The sequence below is a fragment of the Lupinus angustifolius genome, chromosome LG15 (genome assembly GCF_001865875.1).
Source record: "Lupinus angustifolius cultivar Tanjil chromosome LG15, LupAngTanjil_v1.0, whole genome shotgun sequence".
NCBI classification, from domain to species: Eukaryota; Viridiplantae; Streptophyta; class Magnoliopsida; order Fabales; family Fabaceae; genus Lupinus; species Lupinus angustifolius.
The window spans coordinates 6,409,672-6,428,186 of record NC_032023.1 but is presented as its reverse complement, the minus strand read 5'-3'; the positions used below and the strand labels follow the sequence as shown (position 1 = coordinate 6,428,186).

General features: G+C 36.0%; 1 protein-coding gene across 1 annotated transcript; it reads left to right on the top strand.

Annotated features, from left to right (window-relative positions):
* Positions 586–897, top strand: LOC109327674 (histone H4). The gene has a single exon (XM_019560839.1). It carries the CDS (start codon positions 586–588, stop codon positions 895–897), a length of 312 nt encoding a protein of 103 aa, XP_019416384.1.

Below are 18,515 nucleotides of genomic sequence, written 5' to 3'. Positions count from 1 at the left end.
CTTTGACACTTTTTAATGAGATGATAGTTGAAAGGTTGCTTTAGTTTTCTCATATTTTACGTTCTGTCATTTTATTTAATTTTTCTAAAATTAGTGTAAAAAAAAGAGAACAATTGGTTCGTGAAAACAAAGTTATCAAATGATCCTTAAATATCCCTTTCGTGATGCAATTTAATCCTTACACAATTGAACTATATTGAGTGATATCTTCAGAAATCTAAATTATCTCATAATAAAAAAAATCCCCACGTATATTATTTTAGAGACGAAAATTGTATCAAATCCTAACAATTGTAAACGCGGGCAAAGGCAAAAAAGCAAAACAATAAAAATGTTGAGTCAAAATCCGGATCCGCGTATGTTACTATAAAATAACATCCAACCGTTAAAACGTATCCATCAACGCACATGATTTACCACTGACCATCCACGGATCACCAACCTAAGCCATCGATTAATCTAAATCCAACGATCAGTAACAATATTCAAAACATAACAGTCCTAATAAATACTCCATTCCCTTCTCAATGTTCTACAAGTATCAATCACAGATTTCAAATCAAATTCCTGAGAAGAAGAAAAAAAATGTCAGGTCGTGGAAAGGGAGGGAAGGGTTTGGGGAAGGGAGGCGCAAAGAGACACAGAAAGGTGTTACGTGATAACATTCAGGGAATAACTAAGCCAGCAATTCGGAGATTGGCAAGAAGAGGAGGTGTTAAGAGAATAAGTGGATTGATATATGAAGAGACAAGAGGTGTTCTTAAAATCTTCTTGGAAAATGTTATCCGTGATGCTGTTACTTACACTGAACATGCTAGAAGGAAGACTGTTACTGCTATGGATGTTGTTTATGCCCTCAAGAGGCAGGGAAGGACCCTCTATGGATTTGGTGGTTGAAATTTAATGTAATTTCATGGGATCAATAGTTAATTATGGAGTATTTTATGATGTATAAGTAAGGTCAATTTATCTTTCATATTTTGGATATCTGGTGACAATGATTAATATTATGATATTGATATGTTTAGTTGTGTGTCTACACTATTAGATACGCAATAAGTCGTTGGTTTAATGAATCAGAATGAATACTTTTTTCTTTATTTATGGTTGATGCACTGTATTAGAAGGCTTTTGTATTGTAATTTTTTTCTTACTTTCCGTTAGCAATGGGGGATGATTTTTTTCCTTTTGTCTAGCTTTGGTAGATTCTTCCCATGCAGTCGATACAAATTACATGAGTTGTTGGTGGATAAGTCTGACAAACTCAACAGGCAGTGTAGAATTTAGTTTATGATCTGATGGATCTCATAGAAGGTGTGCTTGGTACCATGAGGTTACAATTTCAAATCCTAGAAACAATTCTATGTGGAGCAGAATTTCTCTGAAAGAACAAAATAACTAGATTCAATGGAGTTAGATAAGGGCAGAATAAGTGCTAACAACCAGATTAAATGCAGTTAGATAAGGGCAGAATAACTGCTAACAAGTGTGTCTTCTCTAAAGAGAGACATGACCTATGTTTTGTTTTTGAGTTAGAGTTTTGAAAGAGAAGAAGTGTATTTTATAATTCTTGTATTGTATTTTCAAAGTTGTGACATCAAACTCATTGATGTTTATTTTGGAAAACCACATATCTAAAAAAAGATGATTTTTTTATTGATATGTTCATATGGTTTACAGAAACATATGGTATCATAGAATTGATATTTATAAAATTCAAAATCTTTGTAATTCTATGTGCTAAAGCTTCAACACTCCCTGTCAAATCTTATGTTGATCGATGACTATTTGAATATATGTCCAAACTTCCATTTTGCCCCGCACCTATAACAGAAGTTGCATCCAAACCTGGAAAATACAATTGGATAGTATAACTATTTTGCATACTTTCATATTAGTATTTTTTTTGGTTTCTCACATGTATCCTCGTACTGGAGGCAATCCTGTCCGAGCTGGAAATATCTACAGGTACGTGGAGTTAACTCTCCCAACGGACATTTTTTCCATCCAAAGATTCGAACCCGGGTTCTTGCTTAAGGGGAATCACGCATATACCACTTGAACCAACGCCCGTTGGTACTTTCATATTAGTATGTAATGATTTAATTAAAAAAATACAGGTAAATAGTCTTTTAAATTATAAAGCTAAGAGGTTAAATAGTCTTTTAAATTATTCTCAGATAAGCTAAGAGGTTAAAGGTTTCATTCCGGGAGCTCAACATTTGTTGGTAGGAACAGTAACACACTGATACGAGCCCACATCCTACCAAGAGCCAAAAGACCCACTCATATTAAACAAAGACCCAATTGGATTTCTGATTTTGTGGTAAAATATTAAGTAATTTGAGTTATGTCTTTATTTTCCAGAATGGACCCTTGTTACATAGCCCAGTGTCTTTAGTAACCCTAAATGTTTTAGCTTCTATATTTAAACTCTAGATGGTTAATGCCTCGAGGCTATGAATGAAGATATTTCTAGCATAATTTCCTGTTTCTTCCTTTAATATTCTGTAACTTTCTTTAAATATCTAGCGAGATCCTTACAATTTGGTGCTTTCATTCCTGATATCATGCCTCCTAAACTAGCAAACAAAGATGTTGATGAAAATCTCTTACAACTCTTTGCAGAAAAAAATCAAAGAAAACCAGGAGCAGCAAGACTCTAGGCATGTATCCAATGCCGAAGCTCTTCATTTTATTACTGAGAAATTGGCAGGTATGAACACTTTACCTCCCCAACCCCCTGACCCGCCCCACTCAACTCTCAACCAACTAGGATCTTCAAATGTATCAAAACCTAACCCCAACATTCCATTACCCCCAAATTTACCCCCACACCCAAACATTGGAAACCCACCACCTCAATTACATTCCCCAAACCAACTGCCAAATTATGCACACTCTCTTGTTTCTCCTTTTTTTACCCCACCACACCCATTCCTTCGACCGCAATTCCCACAAATGCCCCTCTCACCCTCCCAGCCTAGACCCCCAAAGCTACAACTAATTTCATTTGACGGATCTAAACCATTGGACTGGTTGTTCCAAGCTGAACAATTTTTTCAGCTATACCAGGTTCCAACAGATCAGCATTTGTATATAATTTCCTTTTACATGAAGGGAGAAGCCTTAAGCTGGTTCAAGTGAGCTTTTCACAATGCCACTTTTATAGACTGGGACAGTTTTACCCGATGTCTAGAATCTAGATTTGGTCCCTCATGCTATGAAAACCACCAGACATAACTATTTAAACTCTGACAAACGAGTATAGTGGTAGAATACCAAAAACAGTTCGAAAAACTCTACAATTGCATTTGGGGACTCTCTCCTGAAGTCATCCTAAACTGTTTCATATCTGGCCTTATACATGAGATAAAACGCGAATTGGCTATATTACACCCTTCTCATATTGCTGACGCATTGGGCTTAGCAAAACTGGTGGAATCAAAGATCAAAGACTCTAAACCCACATTTACACGACCTGCCCGATATACAACCTTCCCAGCCAGTAACCCCCAACCACAATACCCACGACCTACATACCAACCTACCCCCAACCCTACAAACCCATCTACCCAACTTGCCCTACCCATCCGTCGTCTCACTATGGCTCAAATGCAAGAACAGCGTGCCCAAGGACTATGTTACAACTATGATGAAAAGTATCAGTCATGCCATACATGTCAACCAAAGCAATTCATGCTAATGTTAATAAATGATCTGGACGCAACAGAAGAACCACTTTTGTCTGCCATGGATATTGTGGAGGAAGACATTCAGCCTACCCCAGAGGAGCTTATTCATTTTCAATTATCAGAGCAAGCTCTGGAAGGCCAACCATCACTGGTCATTCTGTTACGGTTCTGGTCGAGACAAGAAGTTCTCATAATGTCATTCAACCAAGATCGGCACACTACCTACAGTTGGACATTGATCCTACTCCGAAGTTTCTGGTAATGGTAGGGTATGGTGCCTATATTTATTGTACTGGGTTGAGTCCTAACACCCCTATTCAACTTAAAAATCAATTGTTCTATATTCCCTTCTACTTGCTGCCTATTAAAGGGACCGATGTGGTGCTAGGAATTGAATGACTACGAACACTAGGCCCAGTCACTTCAGACTTTGCTATCTCGTCCATGTCTTTTAAGGTTGGAGAACATACCATCACCCTCCAAGGTGAGCAGACTACACCCATTTCTCCTTCTACATTCCATCAACTATCCCACCTCCTCCACACAGACTCCATTGCCTCATTCCATACTATCACATTCCTACCCCTACTAAACAGCCCAACCCATACCACCGAAATTAACCCACCTATCAGCCCTCACATTCAAACTCTCCTCACGAGATTTGAAAATATTTTCTCCAAACCCCAAGGCCTCCCTCCTTCACGGTCCCATGACCACTCAATCCCACTTCTACCTAACTCTGCCTATGTTTCTGTTAGACCTTATCGCTACCCCCACTCTCAAAATGAAATCGTGACCACTATGATCCAGGACATGCTAAAGGAAGGGATTATCACACCTAGCACTAGCCCATTTTCTTCCCCGGTCCTACTAGTTAAAAAGAAAGATGGCACATGGAGATTTTGCATGGATTACCGGGCACTGAATGCAATCACTATTCGTGATCTTTTCTCGATTCCCACCGTAGATGAATTGTTGGATGAGCTCGGTGGAACAACCATTTTTTCTAAGATCGATTTGCGATATGGTTATCACCAAATAAGGGTGAACACAAGTGATACAATTAAAACAACATTTCGGACTTTCAACGGACTTTACGAGTTTCTTGTTATGTCGTTTGGGCTCACAAACGCACCCTCCACATTTCAAGCAGCAATGAATGACCTTTTGAGGCCCCATTTGCCAAGGTTTATTGTGGTTTTCTTTGATGATATCCTCATTTATAGTTCTAACTTAAATGATCATGTACTACATCTGGGAATTATATTGGACCTACTTGTTAGTAACCAGTTTTATGCTAAGTTTTCCAAACGTTTGTTTGGTGTTTATACGGTCAGTTATTTGGGCAACATTATTTCAGCCGGGGTGGTAAGACCTGACCTCGACAAAATTCATGCAATGAGGAATGGCCTCAGCCACGTTCTCACACGACTCTCAGGGTTTTTTTGGGCCGCATCGGTTTCTACAGAAAGTTTGTAAAGAACTATGCCACACTCGCTGCTCCTCTCACCGACCTGCTTAAATTACAAAGCTTTACATGGACAAAAGAGGCACACATCGCCTTTACAAAACTAAAAAAATGCTATGTCTACAACTCCAGTGCTCCATCTTCCAGATTTTCCCTGCATTCAATGTGGAGACATACGCCTTAGCTGTTGTAATCGGTGTCGTTTTGTCACAAGAGGTACACCCTTTGGCTTTCACAAAACTAAAAAGATGACCCCACACATGCAGCATTTGCCAACCTATGTCTGGGAAATGTTTGTAGTGACAAAATCTGTAAAAAAGTGGCCTCATTATCTTATTGGCAGAAAATTCAACATTTACATAGACCAGCACAGTCTCAAACACCTGATGACTCAGGGTTTTCACACACCAGAACAGCAGAAATGAGCTACAAAATTAATCGGATTTACTTTTGATATTAAATATAGAATCGATACCTCTAATCGGGTGGCGGATGCTCTGTCTCGGTGTCACTCCGATGAATCTGGCCAATGTTTCTCCATGACTTCATCCACTCCCCTGCTGTTGGATAAGCTACGCTCTTTTTATCATACACCAACTGGACAGACAGTGATACAACAAACAAATCAGATCAGTTTCATTTTTCACACGGATATTTGTTCTATAAACAGAAATTCTTCATACATGAGGGTGATGATCTTCGTCTCACCTTGATGAAAGAATTCCATGAATCGCCAATAGTAGGATATTCTGGCTGGAGACCAAACTTGGCTAGACTTACAGCCTCATGCTCTTGGCCTGGGGTTACCAAGGACATCAAGAAGCTGGTTCGTGAATGTGCCATCTACTAAACCAACAAGTCCCTGCCAAAAAAACCACACATGTTATTACAGCCACTAAAAATCCCAGACACGGTGTTGGAAGATATATCTATGGATTTAATAACCCATTTACCTCCTTCACAGGGACATACAGTAATATGGGTTATCATGGACCGACTCACCAAGTACTGCCACATTATTGCCCTACTGACTCACTACTCGGCAGAAACACTGGCACATTGTTTCCTGAACGACATATGCAAACTCCACGACGTACCAAGGAGTATCGTGTCGGACAGAGACCCGATGTTCCTTAGTGGGTTATGGAAAGAGCTTTTTAAGCTCTTAGGGACATCCCTATGCTACAATACAGCCTACCATCCCCAGTCCAATGGCTAAACAGAAGTTGTAAATAGGGAGTTACAAACTTACATGTGTTGCTTCACTAGTACACACCCGAATCGTTGGTTTGCTCATCTCTATCTTGCTGAATATTGGCATAACACAAATATGCGCTCCTCACTTCAACTTACACCTTTTGAAGCACTATGCGGACGAGCACCACCGTGCCTCCGGGACTACCTTCCGGGATCCATTCCCAACCCACAAATCTGTGACATGTTACAAGCCAGAAAGGAGATGTTAGTCACCTTGAAACAAAATCTCATCTATGCTCAATAGTGCATGAAGTCACAAGCAGATTTAAGAAGAAAAGACATTACCTTTGAAGAAGGGGAGTGGATGCTTCTTCGGCTCCAGCCGTATCGGCAGAACACGGTGGCCCGTCGCTGTTCCCACAAACTCTCACGACGGTTTTTTGGACCGTTCTAAGTCCAACAACGTATAGGTCTAGTGGCTTACGAACTCGAACTTCCACCGTTGGTTCGCATCCGCCCGGTGTTCCATGTTTCCTTGCTTCGCCGGTTTTATGGGAACCCAGAATCAGAGACAGTCAACCTCCCACCCACCGACTTTCCTTTGGAAACACGAGCACTTACTCTTCATGAAACATCATCCATGGAGTTCTTGGCCCCAACCAGTAGCCAACACTTCGTGAAAACCCTCCACCGTGGCTTTCTAGATGATGAGTTGAAGAGAGCAACGAAGGTTTCACGGTCAACACATGCAAACTGTCTGGACACGGTACCAATGGTGAAGGACTCGTTTCAAGCAGAGCACTACAGTTCCGTTGTGGAACAAAGCATCCACTGTTGGATATTGAAGATTCATCTCTACCCTTGGATGGTCTGCCAAAAACTGCTACATAATTTACACATTACACGTCTCGAAGAGTAATTTTTTTCCATATCTCCCCTCTACACACATCTGGACGGTCCATTCAAACTACCAATTTGGTGCCAACAAGGATCCAGCTGTCCAATGTAGACAGTTGTATTCCAACCATTCTTGCTGACCGTTCCCTTGCCAGCTCACATGGGGACCACAACACGGAAGTTTCGACACACCTTGAGGACAAGGTGTCTCTTGGAGGGATAGGTGATGATAGGAGCCCACATCCTACCAAGAGTCAAAGGCCCACTCGTATTAAACAAAGACCCAATTGGATTTCTCATTTTGTGGTGAAATATTAAGTAATTTGAATTATGTTTTTATTTTCCAGAATGGGCTCTTGTTACCTAGTCCAGTGTCTTTAGTAACCCTAAATGTTTTAGCTTCTATATTTAAACTCTGGATGGTTAATGCCTGGAGGTTATGAATGAAGATACTTCTAGTATAATTTCCTGTTTCTTCCTTTAATATTCAACAACTTTCTTTAAATATCTAGTGAGATCCTAACACACACCCTAAAATAAATTAGTTCTTTTCTCATAGTGTGAGAAAATACTTTTGATTATAGCAAATTGTTTTGCTAATGATTAGTATGAGGAGGAAGGGGCATCTACGCTAATACGACCTACAGGTCATGTATTCACATCCACTACTCCTTTCGACATAGAAGGAGCATTTATTATCCAAATAATTTTCATCTTTATTCTTTTTCAACTTTTGGAATTCCTTGCAACTCATTTCTGCATGCCATAGAATCTTACACTGCACAAAATAGCTTGTGACAGTAGGGGCACTCACAACTGGTCACAATTTTTCCCTTATATCCATCATTCACCAAAAGAACAGAGTAATTCTTAAAGGGATAGTTAACCTTCAGTGAAAGAGCAATAGAACATGTTGGCTAGTGGATCACTATTCATTGGTTTATTCCTATACTTACGTGTATTATGATCCAGCTTACCACAGTTAAAGCAAAGAAGGATATCATTAGAGTCATTCTTAATATGTGGTTTATCATATTGGACCTTTTGGAATTCCAATTCTTGTTACAATTAATGTTTTAGTTGTTATTCTCAAGCGGTTCTGATTCCTAAATTTTTTTGTCAAGAGGCTTCAGAACCACATATGAGAATTTCTCAATGTTGTTGTTAGAGACAATCAACACTTCATTTATCTGATATTGTTTATGAACTTCTTCCTCGATGCGCAAATAAGTGATCAAAGATTCCGAAGAGAATTCTTTGGTCTGAGAAGGTTTTTTAAGTGCTTCTGTCATGAGGCAATTTGCCAATAATGACAACTACTTGAAATTGATCATCCAGGGGGAATCCGTCATATATGATTTCACGAGCAATCTACGACAACTCATTAGATTGAGACTATACTGATTTATCATTAGACATGTGATAGGCATTTCATACTTGAGATAACAACTAATAACATACTTTTTAGCCTTAACTTTCTCATTATCATATTCTTTTTAAGTGCATACAAACTCAATTTGGTAGACTTATATGAGCTATAATAATCATAAAGATCATGAGATAACTCATTCAATACGAAATTCTTACACAAGTAATCATTTTTATTTCAAAACGTTATTTCTATAGCTAGTTTATAATTTTCCTCTTTCTCAACTTTTTTCGGCATCACTAGGACATGAGTATTTAGAACGTGGACAAATTTCCTCATGATAATTTGTCTTATCAAACCAAAACGATTTATGAAGGTCAAAGCTACTTGACCTAGTAATATTATATGTGCGTGTCATTACAAAAGAAAATGTCTTAAAATTGTTGTAAATGACTTGTAACAATTAATTATGACACTGAAAATTAATTATTGGTTGAGTCACGATTATGTCGCTATCTTTGATATAATTCATGACACTGCCCAAAATATGTAAGAAAACTACAACAATGCCATCCTCATTATAAAACAACTTAATTCTATGTTTCATATTCTTATTACACCATAAGAAACGATCTGGAGTACACCCACAATATGGCTACTAATATCAATTCTTAAAATACTCACAGTATGATTATCAATATCATTTCTCGAATTTTTGAATTTCTCACAATATGCACACTAGTATCAATTCTCGAATTTCTCACAGTATGACTACCTATGCCAATTCTAATACCACGAAACGAATTTGTTGGGCCCAAGCCCTGGCCGACTAGACTGCAACGGAGGTGGTTCATGCACAAGTGTATGAGTTTTGATTGTACGTGTCCCCATCCACCACAAAATTGTTGTACCCCTTAGGGTAACACTACAAACATACTTTAAGGCTTATAAACATCCTATATAGAACTTGAGGTTTTTTTATTTCATACCTCAAATGTCCCATTTTGATCCAACAAAATCTAAGGAGACCAAGCTAGTCTTAGTTCTGGTTGAATTCATAAAGAGCAACTATGCTTCCAAGACGCTTATATACTTACATTATTTAGCTCGATGAAATTGGTTCATGAACCAAATGAGTTGAACTTGAGCTGAAAATTGAGCTCGTTAAATAAACGAACTGAATTTGAGTTTGATATAGTTCGACTCATTTGGTTCATGAGCTGACTCAATATATATATTTATATATATATTTAAGCTAATTTTTAAGTTTATTATGACTCATACATAATTTTTTATATTTATTGTTATTATATATATATAAATAAGATTATATTTATATGTATAAAACTTTCTTGAAGAATTTTTTTCAAAATTTAATTAATTATTTGAGTTGTTCAAATGAACCATTCAAACTGAACTGAACAATTCACAAACTTTAACCGAGGCGAACTCGAACTAAAATAATAACTCGTATCGAACTTGAGTCGAATTTCGACCCGAACAAATCCTTATTGAGCTGAGCTCTGGTTCGACTCGGTTTGACTTGTTTCCAGCCATAGACTTTTTGAATATGAATCAACCAGCTTAACTCAAAATAGCTTATCTATTTGCCAGTCTTTCTAGTGACATGATGCTATGCACAATGTCTAGTTGAGTTCTCTCACATTTTAAAAAACATAAAATAACATTTTTATATTATTTGATGAAATATGTTTGGTTTGGGACTTAATGATATGAAGTTTTGAGAATAGAGAACATGTTGCATTGATGATAAGAATATGGTGCATCTTAGTTTAACAAGCGTTATATATATTTAAACACCTCATAGTTACACTGCCTACTTTGTTAATTAAAAATGTACCAGCAACACGAAGGACTTAACGCAAACATCTTATAATCACGAGACTTGGTCACCAAAGAGATCATTATACAATCACATTATGTTATAGAAATTGCAACAAAATCCAGGTGTCTCATTTATGTGTGGTAATAGTATCTGTACGTGAAAAAATATCAAAATTAGTTTCAATTATTAGATTTTGTTATAGCCCTTAGTTTTTGTCTAAATCAAAAGGCAATAATTCATCTCTCTGACACTCGCATTAGATCTACCCTCATAAACTTTTTCCACCACTTATACACAAATTTTCCAAAATGAGCAGCGTCAAAGTAAAACGTGCAGCAATTGCAAAGTATGAAGTTGAAAAGAAGGAGATACAAAATGAAGTGGCGGGAAGTTACTAGAATATTGTTTGCTAGAAGTGTCTATAAATAGATGCTTTTTTTCTCCATTTTTTGCATCCCAAGCTTTGAGTGCATCCATCTACTCGTAGTGCTTTCTTAGAGTTTCTTATATTTCATATATAAAGGTATATTCTCATATTTCAAGAGAGGTGTGATTGTTCTCTCCTTATATTTATAGAGAGGTTATAACATTTTCTCACTTAATGAAAACCTTATGTTCTTATTCGTGGTTGTTTCCTTCATCTTCTTTCGAGAGAGGTTTTCCATGTTAAATATTATGAGTCAGATTCTATTTTCTCAACTCTATTTCGTTATGTGATATTGTTCCATAACTATGTTACCTAACAGTAGTATCAAAGCCATTGGTTTATAGTTACTACTCAGTTGCGATATTGTTCACAGTTACTACTCACACGTGTGGTTGTATACTTTTGTAGTGATTCTTAATGTATATTAGATATTTCTATTATACGATAATACATACAATATTGCCCACATATATACAACTATTCATGGTGAAATTTTGTAAACCCGTACAATTGAAAAACAAATCTTTGCCAAAACTATGGTAGTAAAATATGAGTTAAAGAAGTTCAATGAGAATAATTTCTTCCTATGGAAATTGAAGATAAAGGCAATCTTAAGGAATGACAGTTTTTAGCATCAATTGAAGGCGTACCCACTTTGGTAACTGAATGTAAGTGGAAGGAGATGAATGACAATGCAGTTGCCAATTTGTACCTAACAATGGCAAAATCAATATTGTCGAGCATTGTTGAAAAAAAGACTGCAAAAGAAATATGGGACATACTCATTAAACAGTACGAGGTCAAATCACTTCAAAACATAATCTTCTTAAAGAGGAGACTCTATACTCTTTGGATGAGTGAATCCACATCAGTGACGAATCTTATCAAGAATATGAACATACTACTTGTGCAACTTACAACGACAAATTTCAAAGTAGGGGAAAATGAACATGTAGAGCTTCTACTTCAATGTTTACAAGATTTTTATAATCAATTTGTCATCAACATTACAATCAATAATGTTTCTTACTATCTATTTTTTGATAATGTCAGTCGGAGTAGTTTTTGAAGAAGAATCCACACAAAAGAATAAAGAAGATAGATTAGGAAGTTCGAATCAAGCTTAGGCTTTGAAAATGGTGAGAGGAAGATGTTACTGTAGCTTGCAATAATTCTGAATGACACGAAATAATACTTACTGGCTGAGTCACGTCCACGTTGCTCTCTTTAAGATGTTTCGTAGCACTGCCCAAAATGTGCAAGCAGACTGTCAACCAAGCCGTTCCTAGGATAAAACAGCCCACATCTCTGTTATCGAATTCTTACTGCATTGTAAGAACCGATCTCGAATACACCCACCACAATATGGCTACCAGTGCTAATTCTTGAATTTCCCTCAATATGCCTACCAATGTCAATTCTCGAAATACCCACAATATGGCTACCCGTGTCAATTCTCTTCCCACAATATTGACTACCGATGTCAGTTCTCGAAATGCCCATAATATGGCTACCTGCCAATTCTTTTCCCTCAATACTGACTACTAGTGTCAGTTCTCAAAATTCTCACAATATGACTACCCATGCCAATTCTTAGTACCACGGAAAGCAAGGGGGGGGGAGTTTGCCGGAAATGCATCGACAAAAAATATGAGAGAGAAAGAAAAAGTTGAATGAAAACGCATTAACTTGGGGCGAATTATAATGAGGGGAGAATGCCTCTATTTATAACATGGAATTTTTTCCAAGTTCTTCATCTCTCCAATGTGGGACTTGAGAGTTGTTTTTTCAAAACTCTTCTATGTGGGACTTAGGAGTTTTTTAGATTTTACACCCAAAAGTTCTCACTTACGCTTTTTAACAAACCATGTTCCAACAGAAGATCAATAGAACGTGAATCCGGTGGGAGTCACAATCATAGTAGATCAAAATCTTGAAGAATGAAGAATCTTTGATGCAATTATTGTGGCATGAGAGGGTATTTGAAGAAAGATTGTTCACACAACAAGAAGAGTATTAGGAAAACTATTGAAACAACAACTCCTCAAGGTTGTGTTGCAAGTACTCCAAATGATGGAGAAATCCTACACACCTAAGCAACAGTTAGTTTTAAAGATGGAAAACAAGTTAGGAATGTTTGGATAATGGATTCGGGGGAAAAAAAGATTGGTTTTACACTTATGATCCTATCTCAGAAGGGTTTGTTATCATGGGGAAATGAAGATGCCTAAGAAATTGCTAAAGTTGGTACTGCCAAGTTAAAAAAAATGATGGTAATGTTCGCACAACTCAAGGAGTACGATATGTGAAGGGTTTGAGGAAGAATATATTGTCTATAGGGTAGTTAGATGACTTCGGGTGAAAGACCCATAAGGAAGGTGGGATCTTGAAAGTTATAAAAGGTGTTATTGTGGTGATGAAGACAGAGAAGATGTCCGTTATATCTATACACGCTTTTAGAAGATACATTGCAAGAGGGAGATGCATCAGTTGCTGCAACTAGTCATGAGGAAACATCAATGATGTGGCATCACAAACTAGGTCACATGTCATAACGAGTTTTGAAACTCCTTGCAGGCATAACCTCTTACCTGAGCTCAAATCAGTAAATGTACCTTTCTATGAGCATTGTGAGATTAGTAAGTAACATAGATTGAAGTTTGATAAATCAACTGCCTGGAGCAAACACATTTTAGGCTTGATTGGTTCTGATGTGTGAGAGTCACTACAAATATCCCTATGAGGATCAAGATACTTTGTATCATTCATTTTTTATTACTCTAGGAGATTATGGGTGTACCCAATAAAGAAGAAGTCATTTGTGTCTCAAGTATTCAATAAATTCAAAGCACAAGTGGAACTTGAATCTGACAAAAGAATTAAGTGGTTGAGGATAAACAATGGAGCAGAATATGTAGATAACATTTTTTTTCTCTTTTTACAAGAAATATGGTATTTTAAGGCATATTAGCCAATAACAATAGCTTTGTAGAGAACTATAGGATTAGTCAAGTCTTCCTGGGCAGAAGTAGTCAAAACTGCATTCTATGACATAAATTGGTTGCCATCAACTACAATTGAGTTGAAGTCACCAATGGAGATATGGACTAGCAAACCAATAAATTATTCTTCTCTCTACGTGTTTAGATGTCATGTATATGTAATGTAAAACTCCCAAGAAAGAAATACACTAGATTCAAAATCTAGGAAATGTATATTCTTAGACTATGCTGACCGTGTCAAGAGGTATCTCTAGTGGACCCCACTGCCCACAAGGCTATAATCAGCAGAGATGTGATATTTGCATAAAATGAACTCCAAAGTGAGAAGGGAAATGATAACAATGCTAAATAGACTACTATTGGATAACAATGGTTGTAACACACCTAGAGGGGGTAAATAAATATAGTGGTGTACAATTCAAACATCTCAGTTTTGAAAGATATTTGTTGATTTTCCCTAATTTAATCGATTAACAACTTATTTACTCAATTAAAAGATTTCTGCAGTAAATCGTATAACTCTTGCTTTAATTCGATCAGTTTCTTGAAAAATCTTTAGTTCTTGACACAATGATATGCAATGATCAATCTGTTCATACATGCATTTTAACAATTGAATTTACGTAATCAATCATTCAATGAAAATTATTCAATAATCCTAATATTAATTCAATTCAAGATAATAGAAATTGATAATTAGTTAAACGTAAAAGGGTATGGATAAGAAAATTTGAGACAATCATTTTTATCCTCGTTCGATTGCCAACTATTGCAATCTACATCAATTCCTCCCCTTCTAATATGGGAGATTTGATTTCATTGTGTAGAATTTGAATGTTCTTACAAACAATCTTCCACTAAGAAATTTTTGGACTTAGCTTCTAATGGATAGTGTTGGTTATGTAGCAAATAAAAGTGCAGAGAGGAAATATGTTATGTAGAAGGCATTGTCAAATTCATCAAAATGACACATGATTTATACACCATGGAAAAGAAAACTAATGTAGAAAAATAAATTTCTACATGAATAGCATAATGAGTCACATAAGTGCTCTAACATTGTAGGTGAAATATTCCTAACTGTCATATTGACTCTTTATTTCCTAATGAATACTCCTTATTGCCTAATGAATACTCCTTATTGCCTAATGAATAGAAACATAACAGATTCTGAGTCATATTAATCAACACTCCTCCTTGACTCTGGAGCTGTAAACTTCAAGCTTTTGCCATATACTTATTCTCAGAACCGTCAAGATTGAACTTGGTTACGTAAGTCCATTTCAATCCTATACCCTTCGTTTGTTTAGGTATCTCTACCAACTTTCATGTCTTGTTTTTTCAATGATCATGAGCTCCTCGTTCGTTGCATCTATCAATTTCTGGTCACATCTAGCTTCTTCATATTTTACAACATCTAATGGTGTATTCATAGGTCCTCCAATATTTGTGTGTATAAGTTGCAGCTTCTGTGTAGCCTTCCATATATGTTTTTGTGGAAAAAGAAGCCTTGTATGCTTCCCACATCGACGGGTAATGCGTGTAGGAGACTTTGTTTCTATTCGTTCTTTGTGTACTGTAGCTTGCTCATCTTTCATCAAATCCAAGACAAAACTTTTGCCTTTCATTTGAACTTTGAACATCTCTCTACCTTCTGAATCTTTAATCATGCAATTTTTGTCTTCAAACAAAACCTTATAGCCTTTCTCCATCAACTGAGGAACACTTAACAAATTTTCATTAATTTCAGGAACATATAACACATCATGAATTAATTTCAAACTTGTGTAACTTTTAATTGCAATTTTTCTTTGCCTTTTGTTGCAATATATGTCCCATTTCCAATCCTGACTTTAGAAATAACAGTTTTGTCAAGCTTTCTGAAGATCTCACGATCATAAGTCATGTGGTTTGTACAACCACTATCAATGAGCCAACTTTCTGCAGAACTGTTGGCGTCAAAACATGATACTGCAAACAATTGCTCTTCTTGTGGTTGATCATCAGCAATATTAACTTATCCTTGTTGTTGTTGTTGTTGTTGCCGTTGTTGTTGAGACTTGCATATTTTTTTATGTGCCCTAACTGACCAGACTTATAACATCTTGCATCATGCCTCCACCAACATTTGTTTTGTGGATGATTAGTTTTTTTCCTGTAGGAACAAGGTGGAAAGACTTCATTGTTGCTACTGTGATTATTGTATTTGTTGTTTGCAGAACCTGCAGTTTTGTAGTTGCTATTTTGCCTCCTTCTTTTGTCATTCCAACCATTGTTGTTTTATAATTTGGTTTGGAAAGCACTCTCCATTGATCCTTCTTGCCTCATAAGCCTCATTTGTTCCTGTGTCTGGAATGCATTTAACACTTCTGCCAAGGTGATTCTTGGCATATCTTAGACATTTCCAGAGATGAAATTCCAGCTTCATATTTTTCAGGAAGTGTAACTAGAATCTTTTGAACTATTCTAGAATCATAAAATTCAGTACCAAGAAGTCTTACATTGTTGACAATGGCTAGAAGTTTATCAGAGTACTCACTGGTTGTTTGTGAATCTCTCATCCTTTGCATTTCAAATTTTCGGATCAAATTCATCACTTGCATCCTTTTGACCATTTCATCTCCCTCATATTCTTGCTTCAAAAAATTCCAGATTTCACATGTTGTTTTCAGTGTCATTATTATGTTAAAAATGGTGGGTGAAACAACTACATATAGACATGCTCTTGCTTTGGACTTTATTTGCTTCATCTCCTTCTCATTTTTAATTTGTGCAATAGTTGAATCGTGCAGAAGTTGGAATGACATAATCTTGTTCAATGGCATCTCATAGATCATTAGCATCCAAGAAAGCTCTCGTTCTAACAGCTCATACATGATAATTCTTTCCAGTAAACACTGGAAGTGAAAATGCAGTAGACACTACTTCTGAATTCATTTTGACAATTTTAGACAATAGAAGGTAATAGAGAAAGTGTTTTGGTTGTGTTTTTTCTCACATATCCCTCAAGGTGTAGCTCTAGATACCAATTTGTTGGTTATGTAGCTAACAAAAGTGCAGAGAGGAAATGTGTTATGTCGAAGACATTGTCATATTCATCAACAAGACACATGGTTTATACACCATGGAAAAGAAAATTGATGCAGAAAAAAAACTACATAAATAGAATAATGAGTCACATAAGTGCTCTAACATTGTAGGTGAAATATTCCTAACTGTCATATTGGCTCTTTATTTCCTAATGAATAGTCCTTATTGCCTAATGAATAGAAACATAATAGATTCTGAGTCATTTTAATCAACAGATAGCCTCACCACATCTTGCTTAGGATTTCTCTAAATTCTTCTCTCCTTCTATGGTGATACCTCACACCTTGAGAGATGAATTGCAACTCGAAAGTTCTTCTTGTGTACAATAATTTTGCACCTTCTCTTATGATTGTATATACTCAATTCAAAATATCTACACCTCCTTGAAATATCTCACAATCTGATAATATGATGATGTTGATTATGAGATGCAAAGGTTCTTGAAAATCTTTTCATATGATGATAAATGCTTGAAATTCTCTTCTAAAAAATTCATAATATAGCTCTCTCTTTTTTAGAAACACTATGCTTTGATCTTAAAAAATGTGGCAATTACTCATGGTAATTGTTAGTTGAAATAACATACAGTTTTAATCAGTTTTCTGTTAGTTTAATTGATTATGTTAACACTTAATCCATCAACGTCATTTAAAAAACAAAGAGTTCAAAACTGAAACTAACTTAATTGATTAATCATGTACTTAATCGATTAACAAGGTTCCCATTTTACAAATACTTAATCGCTTAACTATTACCTTAATTGGTTAATTGTTTTCCGTAAATACTTAGTTTGTATGCTATGAACATCTAACATGATTTTCTAATGTTTGATGCATCATTTTGAAATGACATAAGTTTTAACTTTGTTTAATGCATCAAAATTGTGAAGTCATGTATGAATAGTAATGCATCAAAATCATGTTGAATGTTAATCTCATATGCATCATAATTATCATCCTAATTTGTGATATTTTTATTTGGTTCATCTTTTCTAGAATCTACCCATTCAAAACATTTTAGGACCTAAGAAAATGAAAATTACTATTACGCTTTTGTTGATCATCTTGACGCTTGAACTTTAGTCTTCAACATTGTTGCTAATTTGGATTTGTCCATATCTTCATGCTCTATCTTTATCAAAATCATGCAATGCACATTTGCATTCACAATCTCCCCCTTTTTTATGATGACAAAGTAATATTGCATCTGCCTGATAACAATCAACTTGTTTTGAGATTTGTCTAAGGTTTAAGATTTTCTCTCCCTCACTTTGTGCATTTGATTTATTTGTAATGCGAAAGCTTGATGAATGCATCAAATCTACAAAACATAAGCAATAACTTTTATCTCCCTTTTGACATGATAAAAAAGAAATGTTACATAAATATATTAGCCAAATGTAAAAGTGATCCATGTGAAAAAAATAGTGCAATTTTTTATGATCTTAATCTATTATACATGGGGTTAATCGATTAAGTATTTTATAATTTCACTTGAAATTCCAATTTTACTAATCTTAATCGA